The 23966-nt window shown below is 35.9% G+C and overlaps 2 protein-coding genes across 2 annotated transcripts; both read left to right on the top strand.

Moving 5' to 3' along the window:
- Positions 1–3255: 3255 nt before the first annotated feature.
- Positions 3256–20740, top strand: LOC114703108 (vomeronasal type-2 receptor 116-like; the record flags this gene model as incomplete). Its single annotated transcript, XM_037201973.1, has 5 exons — positions 3256–3547; positions 3913–4722; positions 5534–5761; positions 6449–6572; positions 19812–20740. Coding segments are annotated over 5 exons (2383 nt in total), but the record flags the coding sequence as incomplete, so codon positions are not given.
- On the top strand, positions 12764–14539 carry LOC114703107 (stabilizer of axonemal microtubules 1-like). Its single transcript, XM_028883828.2, has one exon. The coding sequence runs from the start codon at positions 12916–12918 to the stop codon at positions 14140–14142; it is 1227 nt and encodes a 408-aa protein (XP_028739661.1). The 5' UTR covers positions 12764–12915; the 3' UTR covers positions 14143–14539.
- Positions 20741–23966: the final 3226 nt, after the last annotated feature.

The following is a 23966-nucleotide window of genomic DNA, read 5'->3' as shown; positions in this document are numbered from 1 at the left end:
ATTTTTTAATTTGAAAATCTACTCTCTGTCTTTTAGTTACTTTGAATAGGGATTTGCCTATCTTGTTGATTTTTTTTGGAAGAACCCATTTCTTCATTTCTTTCTTTATATTGTCCTCTTTGTTTCTGTTTTATTGATTTAATCCCTCAGTTTGATTATTTCCTGTAGTCTACTCCTCTTGGGTGCATTTGCTTCTTTTGTTCTAGAGTTTTCCAATATGCCATGAAGTCCCTAGCATGAGATCTCTCTAATTTCTTTATGAAGGCCCTTAGTACTGTGAACTTTCCTCTTAGCATCACTTTCATTGTTTCCCATAAGTCGGGTGTGCTGTGAATTCATCTCCATTGAATTATAGAAAGTCTTGATCTTTTATTTGTTCCTTGACTGAGTAGTGATAGAGTAGAAAGTTGTTCAGTTTCCATTAGTTTGCAGGCTTTTTGTCATTTCTCTTGTAGAACTACAACTTTAATCCATCATGGTCTGATAAGGAACAGTAGTATATGTGAATTATCTTGCATCTGTTGAGACTTGCTCTGTGACTGAGTATATGGTCAGTTTTGAAGAATGTTCCAAGAGGTGCTGAGTAGAAGCTATCTTCTTTTGTGTTTGTATAAAATGTTCTGTAGATACATGTTAGGTATATTTGTGTCAAAATGTCTGTTAGCTCCATTATTTCTCTTTTTAGTTTCTGTCTAGATGACCTGCCCACTGGTCAGAGTGAGGTATTGAAGTCTCCTTCAATTGATGTGTTAAGTGCAATGTGTTATTTGAACTTTGATAATGTTTCTTTGGCAAATATGGATGCCCTTGCACTTGGTGCATAGATGTTCAAAGTTGAGACATCATCTTTGAGGATTTTTCCTTTGATGAGTACTAAATATCTTTCTCCGTCTCCTTTGATTAATTTTGGATGGAAGTCTATTTTGTTAGATTAGCATAGCTACACTAGCTCCCTCCTTTCCTTCATTTGCTTGGAAAGTCATTTTCCGATCCTTTACTCTGCAGTAACTTCTATCTTAGGTGTTAAGGCTTGTTTCTTGAGTGCAGCAGAAGGATGGTATCCATTTTGATAGCCTGTGTCCTTTTATTGAGATATTGAGTCCATTGATTTAGAGAGATATTAATAACTAATGATTGGCAATTTCTGTTATATTCTAGTTGTTGGTGGTGATTGTGCATGCATGTGTGTATGTGTGTCTCTGTGTGTGTCTGTTTCCTTTCTCTGCCTTTTGTTGGTGTGAAATTATTTTTACCTGTGATTTTATAGCAGTAGATAACTTCCTTGGGTTTGTGTTTGCTTTCTATTACCTTCTATAGAGCTGTATTTGTGGAGAGATATTGCTTAAATTTGAATGTCTTTTGAAATATCTTTTTTTTCCATCTATGGTGATTGAAAATTTTGCTGGTAGTCTTGGCTTGTATCCATGGTCTTGTAGAGTATGCAAGACATCTGTCCAGGGCATTCTGACTTTTATGCTCCCTACTGAGAATCCCAGTGTAATTCTAATGCATATGCCTTTATGGGTTATTTGGCCTTTTTTCTTGCAGCTTTTAATATTATTTCTTTTTATGTATATTTAATGTCTTTATTATGTGGCATATGAACTTTTTCCTGGTCTAATCTATTTGGTATTCTGTTTGATTCTTGTACCTTTATACGAATGTTCTCCTTTAGGTAAAGAAAATTTTCTTCTGTGATTTTGTTGAATATATTTTCTGGACCTTTGAGCAAGGATTCTTCTTCTGTTCTTATGTTTGGTCCTTCCATAGTGTCCCAGATTTCCTGAATTTTTGTGTTAGAAAATTGTCAGATTTAACATTTTCTTTGACCTATAAATTTGTTTCTTATATTGTATGTTCATTACCTGCGATTCTGTCTTCCATGTTCTGTATTATGTTTGTGATGCTTCCTTTTTATTTCTTGTTCTCTTACTTGAGTATTCCCTTTCCAGAATTCCCTCTATAATATCTTTATTGTTTCCATTTTCAGGACTTTAACAGCTTCCTTCACCTGTTTATTTTCCTGACTTTCTTTAAGGAATTTATTGCTTTTCTCCAATATTTTGATTGTCTTTCCCTGAATTTCTTTAGGAGATGTTTTCATTTCCTCGTTAAAGATGCTATCATCTGCATAACGTTATTCTTAAGGTCATTTTCTTGTGATTGACTGGGTGGGAATGTTCAGTTCTTGCTGTCATAGGATAGCTAGGCTCTGATGATGCCATATTGTTCTTTCTGTTGTTAATTGTGTTCTTACATTGGCATGTAGGCATTTTGTTTTGGATGACTATAGTGATTAGTTCCTGAGTTTGTCTTTCTTAGATGGTTGTTTTGTTCCTTGGTTTCAGTTTCATTTCTGTTCTTCTGGACTATGTACCAAGGGGTTCTGGTGACCAGTGAGTCTTCAGACCGAGTAGAGTGTTTCTGCTGTTGTATTTGTCACCTTCAAGAACTCTGAGTTTTTGGATACCCACATTGCTTTGAGATTCAGAGTACCTGTGTGACCTCTGGTGTTCTAGGTACCTGCTTGGTCTCTATAATTTCTATACTGGTATGGCCTCTAATAAAGCAGAGGTTTTCTCCTGAAGTTGTGGTCTTCCCTATAGAGGTCAAGAGAGAGGGTATATTTAGAGATTGTTGGGCCATATTTAGAGATTGTTAATTAGCAGTGGGCAGAATCTGACATAGTTTCCCTTGAATCAGGCTTTCCATGTGTTAAACAGAAGTTTTGTGCCAAATTTGTGAGACAGATTATGGAGCCCAGGCAAGGGAATGCAGTCTGGAGATGCTGAGTAGGTTTGAGGAGTGTTTTTTGGCAGTGGGTGGTGCCTTATCTGGGATCCATTGGACCAGCCTGGCCTCTGGTAAAGAAGCTGGAGTTGTGGGTGGGAATATCTACCCTAGAGAGAGTCATAAAGTTCTCAGTATGTATATACAAGATAGTAATTATTAAATTAAATATAAGAGTGGGAATAGGAAGTATTCGGAGAACTTACAGTAGAGGAAGGGGAACCACAAGAGAGGGAGGACTATTTTGTAATAGCCAATTGAAAAGAACAAAATTATATTATAAACACCTATGAACTCTAATGATAAAATGCAATATTTTGTACAATTTATAAATGCTGACAAAGTAAAAATTCAGTGTGTTTAATTGGTCGCTATATGAACTACAATCTTTAAACTTATTGCATTATTCTTGAATAAAATAATGACTTGCACCCACCTCTTCATGATTCCTTTCCATCTTTATAGGCTTAAGCTCAAGACCTACATGACTTTTCTGTCCTTCCTCTTTGCTGTTGAAGAGGTCAACAGAAACTCTAATATTTTACCGAACATGACTTTGGGAATTGATGCAAATAATTTCCCATTTATTGATGCAGGCACAATGTATATTTCTTTACAGTGGATTTCAGGGATTGACAGAATGATTCCTAATTACAACTGTAGGAAAGAGAGTAAGTCTGTAGTATTAATTACAGGACCATCATGGACAGCATCTGCTCTTTTTGGAGAACTGCTGCAGCTGTACAAATTTCCACAGGTGAGTATTGCACGAATAGAGTGAAATGTATTGATTATTTGTTCAGTTATAATGATGTATTCATGGAGGAAAATGATAAGTGGAGACTGGATTTATGCATCATGCAAAATTTGTTTAAACTTAATTACTGAGGGATCTTCATTAGGAATAGACTAGTGGTAGACGTTGTAGAAGACAACGTATTTTTCTGAATCTGAGTCTAATTATGAATATTCCAAAACATTCTGAGGATATGGGTGGTGACTATAACTATGAAAAGAGCCAATCTTACTTCCCAAGCTTTTTGCTATTGTTAAGTACAAATAGGTTTCATAATTGTGTAAAAACTTATCTTCATATTATTATTAACTCTCTTATTCTCTTAGCTCACCATTGGGCGTTATGATCCCATCCTGAGTGGCAATACCCATTTAACTTCTGTGTATCAAATGGCACCTAAAGACACCTTTCTGGCCCATGCTATGATCTCTTTAATCCGTTATTTCCACTGGAACTGGGTGGGGCTTTGTATCTCAGAAGATGAAAGAAGCCTTCAGTTTTGGTCTGACTTTAGAAGAGAAATGGACAAGAATGGTATCTGTGTGGCCTTTGTGGAAATCATGTCACTCAGTAGATCAACAGGAGATCCAGATATTAAAGTGGATGAAATTCTTCACATCTTGAAATCATCAGTAAATGTGATTATAGTCTATTTTGACTCTGATTCACTGATCATATTCTTTCACATGGTAGAACAATCTCTAAGGACACAGAAAGTCTGGGTCATGGCCTCACCATATTATTCTTTCAAAATGACACAAAGTATGTTCTTACACCCAGTTCATGGTTCTCTCATGTTTTCACACCACCATAAGGAAATCGCAGGTTTTAGAAAATTTATCCATGCTATTAACCCCTCGAAATACCCAAATGATGTTTACTTAGCTATACACTGGTCTTTAATGTTTGATTGTTCATTTTCTGAGTCTGACTGCACAAAACTGGAGAACTGTCCACTCAATGCCTCCTTGGGAATGTTACCTTATCCATTTATTGACATGGCCATGAGTGAGGAGAGTTACAACCTATACAATGCTGTGTATGCTTTGGCCCATATTCTTCATGATTTATTTCTTCATCAAGTAGAATTTCAGGGACTAGGAGGTTTAAAGAGACTGTTGCATTTCCCCTGGAAGGTAATGGACATGACTTTGGATGGCACAGATTATAAGAGAGACAATTTTCTCAAGAAAGAATTTATGGGAACAGAAAGTGACCAGTTGTGGGTGTGCTTTTATAGAAATCTTAGATTTTTTTTGCGGTTTACAGTAAGACAGAATATAATAAGTAATGATATCATATTGATGAACAAATTACCAGCATGAAATGGGAAATTCATTTTATGTCAACATTCTCATTTTGTTTTTTTGTAAAATTTATGTGTGTGTGTGTGTGTGTGTGTGTGTGTGTGTGTGTGTGTGTGTACACCAATACACATATGGGATACAGGATTCACATAGAAATCAGATGATATCTTGCTAGAGTTATTTCTTCAGCAGAAAAATATTTTCTATATAAAAATGATGGTTTGATTAGGAATTGCTTTAAATCCACCAATATATGAAATAACTTTAGGAATGCCTAAGTGCTGCTGAGAAAACATGGGTATTGTACATAAATAATGTTTAAAGTGGACTTTGTGTATTAATAACTACTTGAGAATACATATCACCTATATATCTCAAGATCATCTTTTAATATGTCAAGCTTTCACTGCACTACTGAGATCTGGATGAACAACATTAATCATGTTCTGACTCATAGTGCATTTTGTTTCATCTTATTGACCTCGGGAATATTAGGAAATTTTAGTTTTTCATACCATTGAACTTGTTATGCTTTATTCGTTGTTGTGGTAAATCTGACTCATGATATAATGAATAAAAGAGATGAAGGGCTTTTCCATGTATTGCTTTCTGATTAACCTGAGCCATTCATTGCTCCTAGCTGCACTCCTTTCTAAGGAATACTCAGCTTTATCATTTGGATTCTAACCAAGTGATTTTGGATGAGAAAAGGAAATCTGTGGCAGAATATGATATCCTCAACTATTGCCATTTTCCAATCAATTTTGTGCACATGTTGAAAGTAGGAATGTTTTCTCCATTTGCACCTCCTGGTCATCAATTGTCCTTACACGAGGACATGATAGAGTGGGCCTTAGGATTTACAGAGGTTGGTGGAAGCTAACGTACTATTTTGAACTACAAATAACTAACATCATATCCTTGTTTTTATTATTCTTGATTTCTGGTTACTCTGTACTTGGCCTCCAATGTACATTTCTCAAATATGATTTAAGGAATTTTGGTTTATACTGATAGAATTGGTCTTGTGTATTTGTCAATCTTTGCATTAGATTTATGTTTTTCATAAGATCCAAATACAATGTCTTTGTTAACATTCATCACTATAAAATTGTCAAAGGAACTCTAATCCTATACTAATACACATACTATAGATTGCTGTATACCATAGTCAGATATTTTATTGGTATTTGTCTTATACTGTGGTATTACACTAAAAGTCCACAGCAGAGGAAATTATTCTCCACATGACAGTCAAACAGCAAGTGAAAAACATCTGGTACCAGATTCAAAATATCTACAAAGTACTAATTTAGTGAACATTAGTTTATCAGGATTCAAATTGTACAGTTCTCATGAATTCTCAGAGAATATCAGGATTAGAGAACTCTCTTTAGGCCATGAACATATATACAAACCAAAAACTTCTAAAGAATCAGTTTAACTGAAGAACACAATATTATGTTGTAAAGTTCCTGTTCACTGAGTCACTGTATTTATTGTTATGTTGCATGAATGATGAAGTAGTTACTAGTGCATCTCTGATTTTCCTCAGACCCCACAATCACTGTGCAGTGAGAGTTGTAGTCCTGGATTCAGGAAAGCACATATGGAAGGAAAGGCTATCTGTTGTTTTGATTGTACTCCTTGTCCAGAAAATGAGATTTCTAATGAAACAAGTAAGTGTAAAATTTATGAACACAGTCATCCTTTCTCTTTAGTATTCCTCTTTAAATTCAATAAATGGATATCATTAGAAAATATCTTTAAAACCAAATTTATTCCCCTGTACTTATTTATTTTAAAAATCTACTATTAAAACGAGAGTACAAAATTACACAATAAGCAGAATACAATCACAACTCTGTCTTTTATTATATTTAGTATTATATTTTGGGGAAAGAAGATATCACACTGTATGCCTTTGGGGACTAGAATTCTTGTGTTGTGTTATTTGTATAATAATTAGAGGAATCTCCCACCTATGTTTCATCTTCAGTTATTTTCAAAAGTTTTATTCCACTAATAAATGGGTTTTGAAATCCTGGGTCTCTTCATCATTTTAATCAACTTTTTGTTTTTGTTTCCATGGAGATCATTCAAGTGTTTACTCTCCTTATGGTAATGCTTATTCAAAATCATTCAGCTCTTTCTTCATGTCTTCTTTAAACTCCATTTATTCTTTGATGTTTACGATGGTTCTCTCAAATTCTTTGTTCCATATTTCATCTGGGTAATTCTTGTTTGAGACCATTTCTGTTAGACTGATGAATTCAGAGAGGATGGGATACTGCTTTGATCTTTTTTTAATTTTATTTGTATTTTTATGATGAGTTCAGTGTATGCAGAATCATTTTTTTTCAGTTTGCTGACTGACATAGGCAGAGTAAGATGGAATAGAGCACAGAATGTGAAGTTTGGGTTGAGCATAAAGGCTGGAGAAGGCTTAACTGGATTTGAAATAATATGGACACCACATGTTGGGCTGGCATTCATGATATATGTACAGAGTGGTGTCTAGAACTGGGAATAGTGCAAGAGGGATGATCCAGGCCAGACCAGAACAATGGAATGGGCCCAGGTTGGATCTGGGGTTTGGGTTTGGAGTATGAAGAAGGAAATCAGGCAAACTCATCTGTCTAGAAATGTTGACAAGTTGTATAGGATCTATCTGGGCAGAGAATTGTGGTGCAGTATTCAAGGGATATATAGGTTGTGGAAGGCAGACATAGGTTGTGTCCAGATCATGAATTCTGGAGTAAAGCTGATTGGTTATTCAGAATAGACCAGGACAATGGATGTGGGTCCTTGTGTAGATCTGAAGGTTGGGAAAGTCATGTGGAGGAGAGGATGAGGTAGACTTATCTGAATAGAACCTAATACAAGATGTCCAAAATGTGGGTTGGAGTAGTGGTTATATGTGATGCATAAGGGAATTTTAGTTTTGAATTTTTATCTTGTGAAACTTGAATGTGAATGAAAGCATGTTCAACATTTCTTTCTCTGCCTATAATGTATCTGTGCACAATAATTAAGAGAGAGTATACATTGTAAACTTTTTCCTAAGTATAGTAGCATGGTTTTATTTTTTCCTCTAGGAACAATATTGGCTTTGGTCTTGTCAAAATATACCCTTAATTATGTTGAAGTATGCCTCCATATATAATTTCCTCCATAGACATTTAAGCATGGCAGGCTGATTTTTATTAATGGTATTTATACAACTACTGTGGTGATCATGATATTTTTGTATTTAAGTCTATTTGTACAATGTACTTTTTTTATTGACTTGCATATCTTAGAAAAGGCAACTTGATGTGGCCCAATGATCTGTTTGCTTTATGTGGAAATTTGTTTTGCAATTGTCTTATTGATAGTTTGAAATTAATTTTACTAGTGATATAGGTTTATAATTACTTTTTCATTACTGGAGTAAAGTTTTCTCCCCACTTTGTTAATAGAATATTTCTGGTGTCTTAAAAGCAATTTGCAAGTATTCCTTCTATTTCTGTCTTTTGAATAATTACTGATGTAATTATTCAGAAGTAAATTTTATATTTAATAATAAATTATTAAATTTAATAATGGTCTGGACTGGACAACTTTGCTTGCACCATTGTCAGTTCTAGGCACAAACCTATACATATATCTGAATGCCAGCCCAATACATTGTATTCTTCTAATTTCATTCCACTTAAACCATCTCCTACCTTTATGCCCACCCCAAACTGAAAATTCTGTGCTCTATTCCATCCTATTCTGTCTATATCAGTCAGAAAACTGAAAAAAAAATGATTCTGCATAATGAAAATTTTCATAATTAAAAATGGTTGAAAGTCTTATCTGAAAATGTGTTAGATTTTAATTTTGAATGCATTTGAAACAGAGCTCTTGTATAATGAAGGCTTTTTTATTCCTGGGGCAGTCAACTTATTTGTGTTTGTGTGTTTACGTTGTTCATTGCTTCTTAGATTTTCTTTAGTCATTCAGATCTGTATAGAAATTCATTTCCTTCCTTAAGCTTTTTTCAGTGTAATAACTTGTAGGCTGTTAAGTATTCCCTCATAACATTGTAAAGTTCTTTGATGTTTATTGTAATACTTTCCTAATTATGTGTGATTTTTATTTATTAGATCTCTTTTGTGCGTTTGTTTAATTCTGATAAGATACTGTCAAGATTGTTTTCTTTTTGAAGACCCAGCTTTTAGTTTCATTTGCTGTTTGTTTTTCACTTACATTAGTTTCTGTACAGGTTTTTAATATATAGTCCAATATACTGGACTTAGAACTGTTTGCTTTTTAATTCTGGAATTTAAAAATTAAGAGATGTATTTGTACAATATATTTTTTCAGGCATGTATATTTCTCACAGAGCACTGCTTTTAGCAAGTCCAAGATATTTGCTGTTTTGTATTTTCTTTTTCCTTTTTTTTTTTTTTTTTTTTTTTTTTTTTTTTTTTTTTGGTTTTTCAAGAGAGGGTTTCTCTGTGTAGCTTTGTGCCTTTCCTGGGACTCATTTGGTAGCCCATGCTGGCCTCGAACTCACAGAGATCCATCGACCTGGCTCTTCCTCCTGAGTGCTGTGATTAAAGGCGAGCGCCACCACTGCCAGGCTTGTGTTTTCTTTTCTATGTGTATCCAAGAACATTTAACTTTCTTTCTTTCCTGGAATTCACTTTGGAGACCAGGCTGGCCTCAAACTCACAGAGATCCCCCTGGCTCTGTCTCCCGAGTGCTGGGATTAAAGGCGTGCACCACCACCGCCCAGCTTAACTTTCTTTCTTGTTTATTTCATGAAACATTTATCCTTTGTGAGTGTATCATATAATCTCTATAAGTTTATATATTTTCTAGTGGTTTTTATTACTATATTGTTATTTGTTTTTTACTGTTTAATTATATTTTGAACAGACAGAATCAGTGGAGTTATTGAAATTTTTTTGTATTACTGGCTTTTGTTTTGTGTTATTAATATATGTGACTTGTCATCTATTTTATAGAAACTTCCATGGGCTGCTGGATGCAATTCATATTCTTGAGTCTTTTGTCTGGAGTATCAGTGAGGAACATTTGATATACAGTGTCATTTAGATCTTGTTCCTCTCCATTTATTTTTGTCTAGATGAGCTGTATGTTGGACAATGCAGGATACTGTAATCAATTATACTGAATTGAAGTCAATCAGTCCCTTGATTTCTAGTAATATATTATTTTAGAAATTGGGTGTAGCAGTGTGTAGACTTCATGTGCTTCAGATTGTAATGTTTTCTTGGCTTATTGGTCCCTTGTCCAGAATCAAGTATCCTATTTCATATCTTCTGATGAATTTTGTTTGAAGTCCATTTTATAAGATTTTAGGAAATTGACACCAGCTTGTTTCCTGGTCTCATTTGATTGAAATTTTTTTCCAGTCTTTTGATTCTATGGTGGTGACTAACTTTGAAGACACATTGGATTTCTTGTAGATAATGAAAGGATGTATTTTGTTTCCTGTTCATTGAACTTTCAGTGTCTTTTGGCTGGGGAGTTGAATCCTTTACCATTTAAAGTTACTAAAAGATGTGAGTTGATTGCTGTCATCTTGATGCTTTTATTCTGTCTTTGTCCTTAGTCATATTTTTACTTCAATAATTATAGTTTTACCTTTCTTTCTTTCTACACACTCTTTGGTATGCTAATTCCTCTCTTCAGCCTAAAGTATTACTTCTAGTATTTTCTGTAGATCAGGCTTAGTGTACATAAAGTATTTAGACTGTTTATATCTTGAAACGTTTTTCTTTCTTCCTCAACGATGCAGATAGTTTTGCATGGCATTGTACCCTACAGTGGCATCTGTGGTGTTTTAGAAGTTGAAGTACAATGCTCCAGGATCTTTTGTTTTTAAAAGATTCTACTGAAACTTTTCTCTCTTTCTAATTCTGTAATGTTTTTTGTTTGTTTTTTTTTTGTGATGAGTGAGTGAGTAAAATATATTAAATTCTGAAAGTGTAAAATGTGATGTGAAACTTTACAGTTTCTGTTTCTGGTATAAATTATAACTGTATTTAAGTACATTATATTGTATGCTTTTTGTATGCCTAATTTTAGTTTGTAATTCTTATATTTATTTTCAGACCTTTTAATAACAAAGTTTACAAAAATTAAGGTCTTTGTTTTTTAATTATATTTTTACATTAAATAATCTGTTAGTGTTTTTATCTTCTTCCAACTTCTCCCAGATTCTCTCCACCTCTCTATTCACCTAAATTCATACTTTTCTCTTTATCTTTTATTAGAGGACAAAGGGGAATAAAAAATAGAAAAGAAAGAAAGAAAAGTAAACTAAACAAACCAGAATGAGACAAAATAAATAGAAAGAATAGAGTCATAAAAATTCACAAGATCATGTAGAGATACATACGTTCACACACTGAGAAATCCCATAAAAGCATATAATCAGAAAACATGGCATGCAAGCAAAGGCATCTTTAGGGGATTCTGAAAAGAAAAATTTTGGGTTAATTATCAAGTTCCTGGAGAGGAAATTATATCATTTGTTGTCCTGTTTCTGCATAACGTGAAAGTGTAGGGCTTACCTCAAGATCTTGTTCAAGCAGTCTGTGAGGCTGGATCATCTTAGCTGGCCATCTTGAAATTGTCCTGAACAGTGTATAGTCCAAAGCTGATCTTCGGGTGATATTTGTTAGCTTAGTGATATTATTGTGCATGTGGAATCATCCTTGGGGGCCCCCATTATCTTTCTGAGATTTCAAATTTGCTCTTAGGCCTGGTCTTGATTCCCTGCAGAAAAGTGATAGAGACTCCAATACAAAAACATGTATAGGCAGCTAAATGAAGCCTTTTTCTAGAATTAGTACTCTGTATGATCATTAATATAATAACAAAAGTACTATATATATGTATATATATTTATTAACCTTATAAATTCTGATATGAAATTCATTCCTTAAGAAAAGTTTAAAGAATCAAAATAGAACCAAAAAATTGAGGTTAGTGGCAATAGAATAGTCCCTTAATTTTGGATTTCTTCTGCTCCATATCAGATGGCTCTTTCTTCTGACATGATACTGAGATTTTTGCATTTTCCTTTAACAAACATGCTTGGGTGTAGAGAAGGAGAGAGCCGTTATCCAACTTCAAAGCCGGCTTTAGTTTTTAATTGAACTGGGACTACATGATGACCATTTGTGTTGTCTCTGTAAAAAAGAAGAACAGAAACAAACACTTAGACAGACTTATGAAATTCTACGTGATATACCAATAGGCCAATTTATTCTTTTTCTTGGGACATTTTTTCTAGATGATTTGTCCTTTTTCTTCAAATGTCTCATTTGACCTGTGTTCTTCAGATTATTTACCCTTCATTCTCCTGAAAGAAAAAACAAAAACAAAAACATTTCCCCCTTTGTGAAGGTTTCCTTTTGGCAAGTTATATCTGATTAAATGAAAAGCATTTGTTAGTGGTATAATTTAGTTTAAATTAGATGGTCATTCTTGTCAATGAACTATCACCTCTTCTAATTAAGTGGTTTCTGTAGTTCAAATCAATTTTGATGTTGTCCATAGCTTTTCTTCTCCTGTAGAAACAAAAGCAAAACCTCATCTCCAATGTTGTACATATCCTGGTTTCCATTGTGAGGTTAGCACATCTTGAAAGTATCTAGGCTGGAAAGAGCAAGAAGAGGAGAGGAGGACGCTTGGGGCCAGCCAGCCAGCCCGCTGGCCACCCGGTCTTGCAGCCACCCAGCCAGCCATGGAGTAAGAGTAAAAGTAAGATATACAGAAATAAGAAAAGGAAAAAGCCCAGAGGCAAAAGCTAGACGGGATAATTAAAGTTAAGAAAAGCTGGCAAGAAACAAGCCAAGGCGGCATCACTGTCCACATCTCCCTACGAAGATTTATGATAAAACAGAGAAACCATGTCTTCTCACCGAATACACTCAGAATTATCCTGTCTATGAGTCTTACCTGCCCAGAGATTCCTTTAAGCCCAAGGGGGTATACAAGAAAGGATCCATACCCATGGAAGGCCTGACCACATCCAGGAGAGATTTTGGGCTTCACAAAATGGTACCAGTGAAATTCCATCAGCATGACCCATACATTCCAAGCCAAGAGACTATGGATTTACTCACAACATACAAACACGACTTTAACTACCTCCCTGTCTGTCAAGTTGGCCCCATCAAACCTCGGGACAGTAAATTTCCGAATGGTGACAAGATACAGTACCTGCCTACGTACAAAGCTGATTATTTACCTTGGAACCAACCAAAACGAGATCTTATTCGTCCATCACACAAGTTCCGACCAGAGTCTACCTGGTTTGAAAACAGGACCACACACCAGGATGACTATACCATAAAAGGCCTTGTGACTACTGTGAGCTGTAAGCCTCCGGCCAAACCAAAGCTCTATAACATCCCCTTGGAGGATCTAACTAACTACAAGATGAGTTATGTGCCCCACCCTGTGGAGAAGCGCTTTGTTAGAGAGCCTGAGAAATTTAGACCCTGTGACATCCCTTTTGAGAACCTGACCACGCACAAAGAGTCCTACCGAGGCCTCCTAGGGGAGCCTGCCAAGAGCTCCAAACCTCCAGCCAAGTTGCCTCCACAAGATATACCTTTCTCGAACAGCACAGAGTTTCAAGATAAGTTCCAAGCTTGGGAAACACCCCAGATATTCACCAAAGCTCCTGTTTCCTACGTCCCTCCTGAGGAGAAGATGGATCTTTTGACAACTACACAGACCCATTACAGATACCTTAAGGGTTTCCCAGCTCAAACTTGCCGACCTGTACCTTCCATTAAGAATAGGGGCCATTTTGAAAGCTCCACCACCACCAAAGATGACTACAAGCAGTGGGCAGCGGTGCAGACAAAGCCAGTCAAACCCACTCACCATCTGAGCCTGCCTGTTGAGCCTTTGGACTGCCAGACGACCACTAAGACCTGCTATGTGCCCCACCCACCTGTCACCACTAAAAACTACAAGCCCGCCTGGGTTGGCCCTCAAAACATCCCTGTGGAGGGTCTGACTACTTACTCTATTAGCTTTACTCCCAAGGAAATGGGCAGATGCCCAGCATCATATACGGAGCCCCCTGGCTACATCTTTGAGGAAGTGGATGCTATGGGGCACAGGATATATAGGTCAATTTCTGAGACAGGTTCTAGGCAGAACAGCTGTCTTTCTATACATGATGCAGCAAAGTCTGGCCAGAAAGAACTGGAAGTATCAGCCTGACTTTGAAAAATTATTTAAAAATTGCACAGTACCTTTAAAAGTAGACAACTAAAAATTATTCGTTGAAGAAGAATTTCTCAAAACAGTAACAAAAATTAAAACACCTACCTCAGAATGAAAAATGTTATCAACTATAGAATATTTGAATAGCATGAGAATCACTTGAATAAAGGAAAATGACATGTACTCATTGGCTGGTTAACCCCCTGTAACCCTCCCTCCCTCTACTGTATCTCTCTCACCCCTTCAGGTCCCTTTTGTTCACGGAATCAAAGATGATCTCAGTGACATTTCTGTGATCTTGATCTAATTGAATCATTGTATGAATTGAGATGAACCTTTGAAAAGGTTGAAGTGCCAAAGAATAAACCTTATTTTGGGACACTGAAAAAAAAAAAAAAAAAAAAAAAAAAGAAAGTATCTAGGCTGATTTAATTATGTAGTTGTTTCTATTATGCATTGTTCCTTTCTCATTAGCACTGAGAAAATTCAAAATTAATAGAGCCTTATGTAATCTATTTCTGAGGGGTCTTTGTTACCCCTTTCTGTTTACTTATCATATCCTTTAGAGTTCACCTGGATCATTCTATGACTGCTTGGCCTGTAGGATTATGTGCTATACTTGTAATATGCTTTATACTGTAATAGGCAAAAAACTGCTTCATTTTACAAGACATAGGCTGAAGCATTGCTAGTTTTTATTTGTGCAGGTATAACCATGATGGCCATAACTTCTAGAAAATGTGTGATTACTGAATCAGCTTTTTCAGAACTCAGAGCAGTTGCTCATTGAAATCCTGAATAAGTATCTATGGTGTGTCATACACATTTCTGCATTTTACATATTCTGCAAAGTGAAATACATCCATCTGCCAGACTTCATTCTCTGAGTATCCTTCGTGTCACATCCTGCTGGTAGTGGAATCTGATTGTAAAAAGAACAAGTAGGACATTTCCTTACAATATCTTGGCTTGTTGCCAGGTTATTGAGAAAATCCATTGTTAAACCTTTACTATTGACATGATGTTTTTTATGAAATTCGGAGGCCACCAGCACATTTCCTATCAACAGTTTATCAATCTCATCATTACCTTTTGTTACAGGGCCTGGCAGACCTATATGGTACCAGATATGACTTATATATAAGGGCTGCTTCCTATTCCTGATTATGTCTTGCAACTGAATAAAAAACAAAGTTAATTCTGACTCATCAGGAATAAGTTCTTCAGTCTCAATATGTAAGACCACCCTTTCAGAACACTGAGAGTCAGTAACTATGTTTATAGGTTCAGAAAAATCCATTAATACCAACAGAATAATATACACTTCCAATTTTTGCACCAAATTATAAGGACTTTGAATCAATTGACTTAAATTTTCTGACTTGTAACATGCCTTTCCTTGTTTGTTCACATCTATATAAAATGTATGAGCTTCAGATATGGGTGTTTCCCAAGCAATTTAAGGCAGAATCCAATCAGCTCCTTTGTAAATTGAATTCTATCACTTTTGGGATATCTCTCCGAAAAAATTACTGCAAGTTCTTTGCCAAGGTTCACTTTCTGCACATAATTTGTTTATGTTATCCTTATTTAATGGTACTACAATTTTTGCTGTGTCTATTCCTGCTGAATTGACAAAGTCTCGATTTTCCTTTTAAAATCAAATGAGATATCTTTTCCACATAAGTTTGTAATTTTTTACTCTGTTTAAATCATAGAAATATCCAATAAAATATAGTGTTTTCCCTCTGCATTAAAATTCCTGTAGGAGAATGCTTAGAGGGCAAAATAACCAAAATTCAATCAAACTTTGGATCCATACATTCCACGTGTCCTTCCTGTACTTCCTTTTCCTCCAAGGCCAATTCTCTCTCAGCTTCACCTGATAATTCTCTTGGACTATTTAAGTCCTTGTCACCTCCTAAGGTTTTGAAGAAATTACACAGTTCATTCTTTTTTACCCCAACAGTTCATAGATGGGAAATGTCTTCAAATAATCTTTGAAAGGCATTAAATTCTATAATTGATCTCTTCTAATTTGCAACTTTTCGGGTTTAATCTTTGTGAACTTGTTTTGTATAACACATAATTAATAAAATCTTCTGTTTGTATCTTTTCAGGAGAAATTTGTAATCCCCAACAAGGCAAAATTTTCTTTACTTCTTCAAATATTCTTTCTACAGTATCTGCATTTGAATCAGCTAGTAAAATACTGTCCATGTAATGATAAATTATAGATTTAGGAAATTATTTATGTATTACTTCCAATGGCTGTTGTACAAAATATTGGCACAGGGTTGTGCCATTCAACATTCCCTTTGGGAGAACCCTCCATTTATATCTCTTGGCTGATTGAGAATTATTATAAGTAGTCACTGTGAAGGCAAATCTTTCTCTGTCTTTATTTGTAAGGGTATTGAAAAGAAACAGTCTTTTAAATTGATAACTATAAGAGGCCATCCTTTAGGTAATGAAGTAGGCAAAGAAATTCCAGATTGTAGAGAGCCCATTGGCTGAATTACTTTGTTAACTGCTCTTAGTTCTGTTACTATTCTCCATTACCAGATTTCTTTTAATAACAAAAACAGGATAATTCCAAGGGCTGGCTGATTCTTTAATCAGTTGAGCATTTAACAGCTCTTGTACCAGCCCTCCAAGGCCTGCAGTTTCTCTGTTGATAAGACTATTGCTGAACCCATACAGGCTTCTCTGTAAACCACTTTAAAAATTGAGTTGTTGGTGTCTTTGAAAGTTCAGCAGTTATTGTGCCCTGTTCTTCCACAATCTGAATGGCCAGTGACTTATCTTAATGTCGATACCTCTTAACATTTCTCTCAGAAACATTTGTTAGTTTACGGTTTGTTTCTGAGGTTGGAGGATTGTTAATCTTGGTATTCCATTGTTGTAATAGATCATGATCCCTTAAGTTCATAGCTATGTTTGCCATGGATGGCTTTATTTTTCGTCTCTGTCCTTCTGGACCTATACATTCAAGCCATCTTGCACTCTGGTTCACTGAGGTAATGTTCTAATCCCTAACAGCTGAACATTTACCTCCTGAAGAGGCCAATTTGGAAGCCAAAATTCTGGTGCAATGATTGTAACATCTGCACCTGTACCTACCAAACCTTCCGAGAGAACAACATATATTTTTTACTTTTAATTTTGTTCTTTGTTCATTTATAGTAGTTTGACAAATTTGCCTTATGGTTTCTCCTGAATTTCCTGTTCTCTCTGCTACACCTGTTATATCATCATGAACAGCCTGTTTTATTCCAATATGCATTTGGTTATTTATTTGCTCTGAGAAGCAGTTTCTTCGAATATGGCAGGAAAAGTCTGAACTGAATTTGTAATGGGGTCCTGCATGAGGATTCTCTTAGAATTGAATGATATCAAAGGATTACCTTGTCTGTCCCTTGTTGATCTACATTCATTGGTCCAATGTTTTCCCTTACCACATATTCTGCATAATCCAGAAGGAAGAAGCATTCTGTTATCACTATTCCTTGAATAAACATTCTTTCTTGGAAAACCCTGTTTACACTCCCTTTTCTAATGAAGTTGGTTAATGCAACTGACACATCTGACATTATTTTTTCTCCTCAAATTTTTCATATCACATCTCTTATCATCATGGTCACAAGACTCAATATTAATTGTATCCCTGATTGGATCCTCCAAGGGTACTGATCTTGCGTTTTATAGCCTGGTTATTGTTTTTGCATGCTGAATTTGCATTCTCAAAAGCCAAAGTTTCAATTATTATCTGACTAGCTTCTCAATTTCGTGTTCTTCTATTTACTGCTGAAGAGAGCATTTGTAAGAAATCTGTGAAGGATTCTTTCAGGCCTTGTATAACTTTTGTAATGATTCAATTTTCTTCCCTGCCTCCTCAATTCTGTCCCATGCATTCATGGCTGCCATGTGGCATAAATTTATAAATATTGTCTTTGTATATCAGGGTAATTGCCTTCTCCAAGAAGCTGATCCTTGGAAATATCTACACCTCTAGTCCTATGTTGTTGTTCTATTGTTTTAGCTTCCTCTTTAAACCAAGTTGTCCATTGAAATTGTGCTCCAGCCTCTAGGACAGCTGTAATTAATTCTTTGCAGTCATGAAAGATAATTCTACACAAATTCACCAAAAGTTTAATATCTGCTTTACAAATGAAGAATGAATGCCATATGATACTATAGCTTGTTTAAATCTCCTTAAAACTAACATTTCCACTGGATTCCAATTAGCTTGTACATGCCCTTGAGGAGGTATTTCCTGTAAGGTTACCAGATAGATTAATTTTGTTTGTTTGAAAACAGGCTGTCTCTCTGTAACTGTATAATTCAATCCTGAAATAATTTCACCTTTAAGTTCTTCTGTCTGGGTCTGAATTTCTCTATAATTCATTTTAACAATTTTTCTAAAGTCAACACTGAGTTAGGTTCACCTTTAAATTCTCTTGTCTGGGTCTGAATTTCTCTATGATTCATTATAACATTTTTGTCTAAAGCTTTTATCTTATTACTTAAATTGACCAACTTTTTAATGCTAAAATGAAAATAATAAAGCAAATAATATTCATAATTTCAATTCCCATCAATATTAATTATACTCTCATTTTATTGTTCTATTTTCAGACTGCCTTATGTGTTATCAGAGACAAAATTTCTTGCATAGTAAAGACGTTTCCCATTTTTTTAATGTGGAAAAAAATTTTTTTAACTAATTTCACTCTTTAAGATAACTTAATCAACTTACCAAATTTGTCATTGCATAGAACAGTAGAAGTCCAAGAGATTTTCAAAGCAGCTACCTAGTGTGGTAGCAGTCAGAGATGGGAATCGAGAGAGAGAGAGACCACACCACACACCATGAGAAAGAAAGCCAAAGAGACTCTAGCCATGTGCTCTGGCCTGACCTTTGCAACCAGGCCTGAGCCAGAAGCCCTGTAAGCCCACAAGCATTTTTTAATGAATTCTTGCCAAGTTCATTGGGTGCTACTTGTAGACAAATTTCTAAATGGCCTTAATAATAAAAAACACAGAGCCAGAAATTTTAGTTAAAGACCAACGGAAAGATCAGAGGTATAGGAAGAACCAAGAGCTAGCCTCACCTCACCAACTCAGCAGCTTCCAAGGAGAGCTTCTTTCTGTATACTCACGTTTATATGCCTTTTCTGTACTGTTCTCTCATTGGCTCTCTTATTCCAGCTACATCACTTCCACTTCCTACACAGGTCTGTCACTTTTTGTCTGTCTGTACAGACCTCAAGACCTCCATGTTTGATACTAGGATTATAGCGAAGGTACTGTTCACCATTTTCTTTTGGCTAGTCCAGAGTAATCATTAGTACCATCAACATTAGTCTTTAGGGCTGGAGGTTCTAATTAGGAAACTTGTCATTTTCTCTGTGTTTAATGTATTATCTAGGCATAGTCTTCAGCAAGAGGACCTTCCTCTTGTTTTGGAGAGGAAAAAATAGCCTAGGTGAATATATTGTTTGATGGAGTTAACAAAGCCCCTTTTGATAAAAATTCCATCTGATGTAACACATTCCAAGCACTGAGGGTTTCATCTGGTGACAAGAGATGACTAAATGTGGAATCTCTCCATTTTCTGGTCTCTTACTAATAAATTTCCCTCAAAACTTTTTATTTCACAACAGATATGGAGCAGTGTTTGAGGTGTGGAGATAATCAATATGCCAATATGCAGAGAATTCACTGCATTCAAAAAGGTGTGATCTTCCTATCCTATGAAGATGCTTTGGGGATGATTTTAAGCTCCTTATCCTTGTTCTTCTCTGGACTGGCAGTTTCCATTCTTGGGATCTTTGTAAAACACCGAACCACTCCAATTGTCAAAGCTAATAATAGAACTCTTAGCTATATTCTGCTCATCTCCCTCATCCTCTGTTTTCTCTGTCCTTTGCTCTTCATTGGTTATCCCAACACAGCCACTTGCATTCTACAGCAGACAGTATTTTCAGCTGTGTTCACTGTGGCTCTTTCCACTGTCTTAGCCAAAACTGTTACTGTGGTTCTGGCATTCAGTGTTACTTCTCCAGGAAGAAGGATGAGATGGTTGTTGATATCAAGAGTACCTAGCTTCATAGTTCCCTTCTGCACTCTGATCCAACTTATTCCCCTTGGCATATGGCTGGGGACATCACCTCCTTTTGTTGACATAGATACACACTCAGAATATGATCACATCATCATTGTGTGCAACAAGGGTTCAGTCACTGCTTTTTATTGTGTCCTTGGATACCTGGGCTGCCTGGCAGTGGGGAGCTTCACCCTGGCTTTTCTTGTGAGAAACCTGCCTGATACTTTTAATGAAGCCAAGTTCCTGACCTTTAGCATGCTGGTTTTTTGTAGTGTTTGGGTCACCTTCCTTCCTGTCTACCAAAGCACCAAGGGCAAGGCTGTGGTGGCCACAGAAGTATTTTCTATCTTGGCTTCTAGTGCTGGTCTTCTAGGATGCATTTTTCTCCCAAAGTGCTATACTATTCTGTTAAGGCCAGAAAGAATTTATAGTTATCATTGTAGGAATAAGAAACATTTTGAAACTAAAATGTCTTCTGAAAATTAAACTTGTTTGTTTCCTACATTGAGTATCTTGGAACTGTTACAATACACTTCAATCATCACACTGTACTCTTGGTTTTGCTATTATGGACATCTGGCTCTGGGATTATTCTAACATTTGAAGCACTACAAACCATAGCCATCAGCCCTTCACCTCTTACTCCCCCCACACACACTTTATTTTTAGAAATATATGATTCTTACTTTAAATATGAACCTTCTTCTTGTCACCTTGGAATATACAACAGGAATTTTGTTTATCCAGTCTAGATATTTAGTTTCCTGACATTATTTTACCCCAACCAAACTTTGAATATCTGCAGTCCATTATCTCATATTGTGTTTTGGAAAATAACTATTATTACATTGTATTTTGTATACACTAATGTATTAAATTTTGCATGCATTTGTGTGTTTTCTAATTTTCATTAAATGTACACATGTACTTTTTTCATCTACTAACTGTAACCCTATTATTTAACATCAATTATTAGATCATCTTTAAATTTTTCAACAGTTTCAAACTTTATCTCTCTCTGAGTCTTCACCTGTTAATCACTGACTTAATTTGCTATATTGATTTTTAGAGATTATTCATTTGTGCCTATTTTATCTTCCACCATTTGCTGTTTGAAAAAACATCAAACTCAGCCAATCATAGCAGCAAACCCTCAGCTAATTCAAAGAAAACTTTATAAACAGTGTGCCTAAATGAAAAAAAATGCAGAGCTTTTATTGAGCCACCCATATCTTCAGCTTAAGTAGTTTCTGTACTCAGAAGATTTCCTGTGTGCTCACCTCTCCCCCACTTGCCCCGCCAATGATCACTCTTTGTTTTGGTAGAAATGGTCTTCAAAATTAATCACCCTCTTAGAATAAGAAGCTGGACTTTACTTTCAGTGATTCACCTCTTTCTAAATCCTTATAATAGGCATCTTTCCTCCATGATCCTACCTATTGGTGAAATTATTATGGCCACTCCACGTAGTTAAAAGGATATTTATTTAATGGTGTAATTCACAAATTAAGTGATAGGTAGTTCGCAGGGTCTGGAAAAGTTGTATCACAATCTAACAGTGTTCTCTGGAGCTCTGCTCAGTCCACCTCCACCACTCAGGGTTCCGGCACAGAGAGAGTGCACATAGAGAGCGCTGGCCCATCCAGCTCTCGGGTCTCCAGGCGCATCCCCTGGCCCTGCCTCGTAGGCGTGACAGTTGCCAGAGTCTGAATTGGGGTTGGAACTTCCAGATCCAAGCTGGAATGGTACCTACTACATCTCCCCCTTTTTTTTTCTAAATAAGAAGGTTCTAAACTAATACAAGACTATATACAAAGGAATGGTTATCCCCAGCGAGGCAAAACTTTTTTTATTTCTTTAAACATGTTTTTTAATGTATCTAACTTTGGATCAGCTTATAGGATATCATCCATATAGTGATAAATTATGGATTGTGGAAACTTTACATGAATTATTTCTAATGGTTTCTGTACAAAGTATTGGCATAAAGTAGGACTGTTTAACATTTTCTGTGGGAGGACCTTTCATTGATATCTCTTGACTGGCTGAGAATTATTATAATTAGGTACTGTGAAGGCAAATTTTTTTTCTATCATTTTCTTGTAAGGGTATGGTAGAGAAACAGTCTTTTAAGTCAATAACTGTTATAGGCCATTCTTTAGGTAGCAGAGAGGGCAAGGGCATCCCAGTCTGTAGAGAGCCTATTGGCTGAATTATTTTATCAATAGCTCTCAGATCTGTCAGCATTCTCTAATTACCAGATTTTTTTTAAAATAACAAATACAGGAGAATTCTAAGGGCTGGTAGATTCTTCAATGTGTTGAGTATTTAACTGCTCTTGAACCAGCTGTTTTAAAGCTTGTAGCTTCTCTTTTGTCAAAGGCCATTGTCCAACCCAGACAGGTTTATTAGTTAGTCATTTTAAAGGTAAGGCAGTTGGTACTTCTGAGAGTTCAAAACAGTCATGTTCTGTTTGTGGACAGCCTGAATTGTTGGTGACTGATTTTTATAGCATGTTATGATATTATTCCTAGAAACATGTATTGGTCTGTATTCCTTTTTTAAAAGTGTAGGAATTTTAATCTGGGTATTCCATTGTTGTAACAGATCTCGGCCCCAAAGATTTTCTATTACATTTGTTACATATGGCTTTAGCCTTCCTCTCTGTCCTTTTGGCCCTATGCATTCAACCCATCTCGAACTCTTTTATCTGAGATAGGGTGCCAATCCCTAAAAGTTGGACATCTATCTCTTGAAGAGGCCAATTCGGATGCCATGATTTTGGTGTAATTATGGTCACATCTGCACCTGTGTCTACCAGGCCCTCCAGAACCAGGCCATTAATTTGAATTGGCCTCTTCAAGAGGTAGATGTCCAACTTTTAGGGAAGTCTGTCAAAATATTTGTCTTATAGTGTTCTTTGTAAACTGTGATCCATCTATCAAAGCTGTTTTATCATCCATTGTAGTGTCGGTTTTTACATTAGGCATTGATTTATTTAGTTGTTCTGGAGAGGAATTTCTTCCACAGTGGCTGGGAATGTTCGTACTACGTTTGATTTGGGGGCCTGCAAGAGGCCCCCTGAGGCATTTCCCAGCAGTAAAAGGGTTGCCTTGTATATCTATTTTTGATCTGTACTCACTGGTCCAATGTCGGCCTTTGCCACATCTTCTACATAATCTAGGAGGTGGTTGGGTTCTCCTGTTTAGGCTATTCCTAGAAGGAGTATGACTTCTAGGAGTACCCAATGTACTTACTTATATGACCTGGTGTACCACATTTAAAACATTTGGTACTATGGGACCTTCTTTTACCTCTGGGATTTGTCTCTCCTATCCAAGTCTCATTACTGTAGATAAGAGACTGAACACCACTAGTATATTGAATCCATTCTTCCAAAGGAGCTGATCTGATCTTTAATGGTGTGAGTATTCTTTTACATTCTGCATTAGCATTGTCGAACGCCAAGGACTCAGTTAATACTTTTCTTATTTTTTGTCTGACACAGCTCTTGTTATAGCTGTGTTTAGTCTTTTTAAAAAATCAGTGAAGGGTTTGTGCAGTCCCTGAAATATCTTTGTGCATACCTCAGTTGGTTTTCCAAGTTCTGGAATTTTTTCCCAAGCATTTAGAGCTGTTGTATAGCATAGGGATATTGTATGCTCATCATAAGTGGCTTGTACATTCCTGTCAGTTAAACATCCCTCACCAA

The sequence above is a fragment of the Peromyscus leucopus genome, unplaced genomic scaffold, assembly GCF_004664715.2.
Source record: "Peromyscus leucopus breed LL Stock unplaced genomic scaffold, UCI_PerLeu_2.1 scaffold_589, whole genome shotgun sequence".
NCBI lineage: Eukaryota > Metazoa > Chordata > Mammalia > Rodentia > Cricetidae > Peromyscus > Peromyscus leucopus.
This window is presented reverse-complemented; position numbering and strand designations above follow the sequence as displayed.

Coding starts and splice junctions, on each gene's coding strand:
- LOC114703107 (XM_028883828.2), top strand. CDS start 12,916: ATGGAAGGCCTGACCACATCCAGGAGAGATTTTGGGCTTCACAAAATG.